The following is a 7,306-nucleotide window of genomic DNA, read 5'->3' on the forward strand; positions in this document are numbered from 1 at the left end:
TGTTAAGGAATTTGGATTTCCATAGAACTGATTTCAATACTTGTTAAAGGCTGATGACAATACACTAATTTAATAATTTTGACCAATAGTCATTATCAGGTTTGATGATTTCCTTCCGGAGAAGGGGCTTGAGAATCGGAATCTTATAAATATTCACGTTAAATTAATAAAAACCGATTGAAAATTGTACGATATACGATCAGGAGAATTAGATTATGAAAACTAGGTAATGGTGAAGCATTGGATGAAATGATTAGACCACGAAATAATTTATGAGAAAACCTGATATTTCAGTCATATATGATGTAATAAATACATTATAGCTAAAAAAGGTGCGTTGTAAAACTAACTCTGAATTTCGGAATAAAACTAACTAGTGAGAAATTATAACGATTAACACTAAGCATTCTTTGCTACAAAAACAAAGACCTAGGGTCAATTTATAAACTCTTACGCTCGGACCTCCGTTGGCGCCCTCGTTCGCGTTCAACATAAATTAAACAGATTACGAATTGTGATTTAAAACACAAACGTCGGCGCTCGCGTTCCAAAACCTAACCAAAGTAAAGTGAACGTAACCTCAATGAGAGCGTCAGCGCGGGCGCCATGAAAGATTTTATAAGTCCAATTAAATTTCCTTGCCACTCATTGTATTCTTATATTAAGAATTATTTTTTTATATTTCAGTTTAACATTAACAGATGTTTTGTAATTTTTTAAACTACCTGTAATTTATTATCATATATGTAGAAGGTGGATGTTGATCAAGGACACTTTATATTCTGATTTAATGCAAAGAAGAACCTTTTGACAGTTATCTTATTTTTGTAAACAATAAAAATTTGGTATCAAAACATATAAGTTACTTCTATTTTATGCATTAAAGCAGAATTAAAAATAATTTAAATTATTATTACAACTTTAGCACTTTTTATTAAGTGCTTTATTTTCTCAAGCTCGAATTAGAATGACATGTTTGATGATGGATTACGAATTTAAAATGAAAACTCAGAATGAGCGGGTAAAAGTAGAGGATTTGTTTGATTACGAGGGCTGCAAAGTTGGAAGAGGTACCTATGGACATGTCTACAAAGGAAGAAGAAAAGATGGAAGTGACGCCAAGGATTATGCGTTGAAACAGATTGAAGGTACTGGATTATCTATGTCTGCTTGTAGAGAAATTGCAGTGAGTATTATGTATAACAGTGTTTTATTATCGACTATTTATTGAATAATTTTTAGTTGTTGAGAGAATTGAAACATGCGAATGTTATAAATTTAATTAAAGTATTTTTGTCTCACAATGATAGAAAAGTGTGGTTACTGTTTGATTTTGCTGAACATGATTTATGGCATATAATTAAATTCCATAGAGCAGCTAAAGCTAATAAGAAACCTGTTATGGTACCAAAAGGAATGGTTAAATCTTTGTTGTATCAAATTTTAGACGGTATCCATTATCTACATTCAAACTGGGTATTGCACAGAGATCTCAAGCCCGCCAATATTCTCGTTATGGGAGAAGGACCAGAAAGGGGGAGAGTAAGTAATATATGCAGGGGACTAGGCCAAAAAACGCCTATTTTTTTAATTATACTGTGAAAATATCATGGAAGTTTGATTCTTTAATAATAATATTAACGGGTGTATCATTATGATTATTGATTTTTTAATAGTAATTGCATTTTTTACTCAAAACTCGTCAATTATCAATCTGAAAAATTTTAATGATGTATATTCTCATAGTAAATTAGATTTCCTACAACAAAAATTTTTTAGTAAATTGATGTAAAACAAGTCGTTACCTTATAATTGTCTTAAACATTTTTTCAATTTTATCAAAATGCAAACAAGTTTTGAGTATTACTGTTAAAAAATCAATAGTTGAAAAGATACAACCCTTAATATTATGAGTGAGGATTCAAACTTTCACGATAATTTCTTTTATTATCGTGAAAGATATTTTCACAGTATCTGAAAACAAAAAATAGTCGTTTTTTGGCCCGGTGTAAATTGTAGCTACTTGAAAAATGGGTTATATTCTATTAAATTTTAGGTTAAAATTGCTGATATGGGATTTGCTAGATTATTCAATGCACCGTTAAAACCATTAGCCGATTTAGATCCAGTGGTAGTTACTTTTTGGTATAGAGCTCCTGAATTATTATTAGGGGCTAGGCATTATACGAAAGCTATAGGTAAGATATAATACCAAGTGATTTAAGTATTTTTTTATAATTGATTTGTTTTAGATATATGGGCAATCGGATGCATTTTTGCCGAACTTTTAACCTCTGAACCAATCTTTCATTGCCGCCAAGAGGATATTAAAACTAGCAATCCTTATCATCATGATCAATTAGATAGGATATTTAACGTTATGGGATTTCCACATGAAAAAGATTGGGAAGATATAAAAAAAATGCCTGAACATCCTACCCTATTGAAAGATTTTAAAAAAGCAAAGTAAGTATTGGTAAATTCTTCATGCATATGGAATAACATATAAATTCATTTTCCCTTACACTTTATTATTTGATAGTTTATCATTTTTTAACAGTGGATGCATTTTTTAGTTACGTGAATTGTTCATTAATCAAATATATGGATAGACATAAAATTAAGCCAGATAGTAAGGCTTTCCATTTACTGCAAAAACTTCTGTTGATGGACCCAAATAAAAGGATAACTTCTGAACAAGCCATGCAAGATCCATATTTTATTGAAGAGCCTCTACCTACACAAGATATATTTGCGGGTAACAATTTTTTTATTAAAAAAAATTCTTCCTGAATTACATGTTTGTAAATATTGTCATTGAAATTTTACATCGCACCATGCTAGTTCCTTTGAGAAGTGTATCAAATTTTTGTCGTCCTCGTCCTCGTCAAAGAATAAAACAACATGTCAGACATTTTTTAATGTCGGCTAGTCACGAACTTCCAATCAAATCCAAACCTCACCGTTTCCTATTTGAAAATGATCACCTCACAAAACGTGTAGCATGTACGAGTCGTGTCACGCTACCTCACGCGTGCTATACGTGTCCTGATTTGTGCCTTCTCTTAGTCAGATGCAGTAGGGAAATGTTGAAAATAAATAAATAAAGTGGGGAAGGTGGAGGGACGTAGGTATGTCAGTTTTTCCTGAAACGTGCTATCAGGTATATTCAATAAGATTAGGTTGTATGCATGTAGTTAGGATGGTTATAAAATAGAGGAATTTGGATTTTCCTCGAGAATGCAAATTGAAATTCAATGGGTCGGATTGGAATAAATACTTTTAATGATTTGTTGCATTCAACAAATCATCTAATGCAGATTTATTATCGATCTGTCTTAGCAATAAGTTTTGTATGTCAAATTTGTAAAATAAAAATAAATTATGTGCTATTATAATCATTTTAGGTTGCCCGATACCATATCCTAAGAGAGAATTTTTAACTGACGATGATCAAGAAGAAAAATCTGATGCGAAGAGGCAGAATCAACAACAGCAACAGCAGCAGCAACAACAACAGCAACAACAACCTAATCAACAACAGCAGCAACCGTCACAACAGCAGCAGTCAAATCAAGATAATCATAATTCGGCTAAAAGAGTTAGATTAACAGGACCACAGGGTCATCCGGGACAAGTTAATCAACAGGTATATTTTATTTAATTAAAGGGAGATAAGTAGTAGAACATAGATTTACACAAAATTATGACAACTTGAAATTTTGTAAAAAAACTTGTTAGTTGGTTTATATTGATTGCTTTCCAAAACAAATGTCTAATATTTTGTGGTGAATATCATTTGATTCTAATTTCGAATGGTGTTGCAGGTTGAGATCTCAAAATAAAACCGCCCGAGTTTTTTTAAAAACGTTTCGATCTTTTTTTTGATCTTTATCAAGGATTCAACATTCGAGCTACCTCTATGCTATATGTGTTGTCAATTGTTTTGTAAAGATATTATTATTGATATTATTCTCCTTCGTAGTATGTAATTTCGGATGGTGTTGTGGAATGAGGATCCAAAATAAAAATGACCAAGATTTTTTCAAAATGCAAACGTTTATTTGATCTTCATCAAGGTTAAAAATATATGGTACATTATAACTCAAATGTTGATGAAGATAACAAGTAAATAAAAAATTATGAAATTAGAACTAAAACAATAATTAGAAAGTGTAACACAATATAAATCTCTACAGTGGTGGATTTAGACTAGGGGCAGTCGGAAAAAGTTTTTAGGGCAGCAAAATTTTGAAATTGAGAAAATTTTTTTTCTTAGTCTTATTATGATTGCTTAATATAATTAGTTAATTGTAGTAATTCCTAATTTTCTATTTAATTGATAATTAAATTCATCCATTATTTGTGAATTATAATTATAGCACTTTTAGTAAAAATTAATAATTAAAATTATTTAATAAATTCATATCCTTGGAGATTTTGCATTTTTCAAAATATAAACTTTAATCAATCAACGAAACTTAAAAAAATGTTATAATTCATCTATTGAACCAATTAATTTTAATTTAAACGATAATCTTATATTTTTGAATTTAATAAACTTGAAACAGCGCATATTGCCACCTACAGTGTGTTTTACAAAAACAAATATAGGTTCCTTCGATGAAGTTTGTTTGGCATGTTTATATAAATAAAATAGATATAAAATAGCAGTTTTTGCTAACAAGTTATTATCACCAATAACCACCATGTTTGTATATAATGTAAAAAACTAATGAATTTGTGGAGTAAGAAAAGATATAACACTGGATAAATGTTATATTTTGTTATGTTTAGACATAGTATCACTTTTTACTAATATACCTAGAATTTTATCAAATTACATCATTAAGAAACACTGGAGATACCTATCGGCATACACTAATATTCAGTTTTTTCTGTTTTTCTTCCTTTGAAATCTTCACCAACCACTCATCTGACATTCTATTCACGTGGTCTTTCCATTCCCTTCGCCGATTTTTTGCTCATCTCACTACTTCCTGGATGTTACATATCTCCCTTATTTCAACATTTTTCTTGTGGTCAAATAATGTGTGTCCCGCTGTTGATAACAGTTCTCTGTTCTGGTCTCTTTCACATATGTCATTCCTGGTCTCACACAGGTCTTGTATATTCTGACTCTTATAATTTAAAAAAGTATGTTTTTTGCACAGATTTCACTTATACGTGTATGTATTAGTTTCTTTAAATAACTTTTTCATTGTTCTTCTGTTTTATACAACAATGTATAATTATTATTTGTTAATGTTATATAGTTTGTCTTAGATGCAGTGTGTCATATTCATTTATATATACATGTATAGATATTTATATTGTTACAATATCTAATTATTGTTTTACTCCTAATTTCACAATTTTTTTTTACTTGCTTATCTTTACATCAACGTTTAAGTTATGATGTGCTATATATTTTTAGCTTTGATAAAAATCAAATAAAATATTAAAACGTTGGCATTTTAAAAAACTCTTGGACAGTTTTATTTTGAGTCCTCAACTTGCAACACCATTCAAAATTACATACTAGGAAGGACAATCATTTCAACAATGCCAAACTATTTAGTTAGAATATAACCATTATCAAGTGTTGTATCTTGTGTGTTGATTTTACAAATTCATATCAATTTTTTACATTATATAAAAACGTCGTGGTTATTGGCGGGATATTGGAATAACTTGTTAAAAAAAACATTTCTTTATATGATGAAGAATCAATACAATTCACTACTGGTCTCATGCTTAGAGTTGGTTTGTGAGTTTTTCGTAAGCTATACATTATTTTCTAACATCATTTTGATTTCAGCCTTTGAGACTATTCCAGTATCTTTTGATTTGCTGCCTAATTTATTCGCTCTCCATCGGTGTATATTTGTTGGATCCTTATACAATAATCCTTAAGTATTAACGTCAGATATCTATTCATTCATGATTACAAAATGATCCTTCTTATTCATACATTACACTTGTTCGAATTTGATATAATGATATGATTTTTAGAATGAAGGAACTTTTTTGTTTTATTGAAATATCTCCTGACTCGAACAAGTCAAAACGAACATTTTGCTAATCATTTGTCATACGGAAATAGAAACTTTTCAATACATTTATAAATTAATATAATATATTATTTCATTATGGTTCTGATTATTTTTTTTGTTTATAGCAAATTCCAATTTCTCAACAGCAAGAATTTCATCAGCAACAAATGATGTACAACAACGGAAGTCAACAGCAACAGCAAAACTTTCAACAAAGATTTTAAAAGACGGCAATCATAATTTCAAATATAAATCAATAAATAGCTACAATTTTCTTCTTAATAAATTATTTTTTAAAATGATACATATTAATTTCTTCTTGCTAAATACCCTGTTTACACTACCACTACACCATCACTCACAATTACACTTGTCTCATGCGGTTATAAAAATTCTTGTTAGAAAGTGTAATTATTGTAAGTATTCCGTATGAATATTTCTACTTAATTAACTATACTAATGTGACTATATACCAGGCGATTCATTAAAGTAAAATATTTATAAATGTTTTGAATGTGTGATCCGATAATTCCATAAACCACTGTATATGTGGCTTAATGTTTTTAACGATCATTTTAATTATTGCTTCGAGTAATATTTAAAATTAGTGCAGCTGAATTAGATGTTGGTTTAAAAAAATCGTTTCATAAAGTGCTTAATAATTCTTGTTTAATTAGCTCAAATTTACATCTTTTTTGCCATAACACTTTGGTGGTCCAACAAATTTTAACAAATCATCCAACAAATCAAAGTTTTGATCTTTATATTCCATTTTATTATTCTGTGGTGGTTAACAGAGTATTTATATATTATATCCATTTTCTCGATTTTAGGTACAATTTTTTTTGAATAGCTTGAACTATTATTCATTTATTTAGCAAAATTTTCAAAAAATCTTCCATACAGAAACTTACGTCTCACAAATAAATTATACCTCAAATGATTGATGAATTAATTCCAATTATCACTTGTTTTAAATGAATAGAACATATAAAAGTGAAGCATTGGTTGCACGTATTGGGGTCTCATATACACTGCGATCCAAATGATTTATTGTATCCCCCTATCTTGCTGCGATACTGGGGAGCCTAATGTCTACATCTGATTTGTTAATCAGCTCAAAATGTATACTGTACTCCTAGATGGAGAAAATGTGAATTGCTTTATTTACTACTTTATTAATAATTTTATTTTTGTTGCTTAGATCGTTTAATTTGTCTAGGTAATCCCAAACGAGGTATTTGAGGTTA

General features: G+C 29.4%; 1 protein-coding gene across 1 annotated transcript; it reads left to right on the plus strand.

Moving 5' to 3' along the window:
• The first annotated feature begins 809 nt into the window (after nt 1–809).
• On the plus strand, nt 810–6,358 carry LOC130901320 (cyclin-dependent kinase 8). Its single transcript, XM_057812623.1, has 7 exons — nt 810–1,186; nt 1,243–1,542; nt 2,057–2,198; nt 2,253–2,466; nt 2,577–2,758; nt 3,408–3,649; nt 6,182–6,358. The coding sequence occupies exons 1-7, from the start codon at nt 968–970 to the stop codon at nt 6,278–6,280; spliced, it is 1,398 nt and encodes a 465-aa protein (XP_057668606.1). The 5' UTR covers nt 810–967; the 3' UTR covers nt 6,281–6,358.
• Nucleotides 6,359–7,306: the final 948 nt, after the last annotated feature.

Source organism: Diorhabda carinulata, chromosome X (assembly GCF_026250575.1).
Source record: "Diorhabda carinulata isolate Delta chromosome X, icDioCari1.1, whole genome shotgun sequence".
In the NCBI taxonomy this organism is placed as follows: domain Eukaryota; kingdom Metazoa; phylum Arthropoda; class Insecta; order Coleoptera; family Chrysomelidae; genus Diorhabda; species Diorhabda carinulata.

Coding starts and splice junctions, on each gene's coding strand:
- LOC130901320 (XM_057812623.1), top strand. CDS start 968: ATGACATGTTTGATGATGGATTACGAATTTAAAATGAAAACTCAGAAT. Junction 2,467..2,576: donor AAAGATTTTAAAAAAGCAAA/GTAAGTATTGGT, acceptor TGCATTTTTTAG/TTACGTGAATTGTTCATTAA. Junction 3,650..6,181: donor CGGGACAAGTTAATCAACAG/GTATATTTTATT, acceptor TTTTGTTTATAG/CAAATTCCAATTTCTCAACA.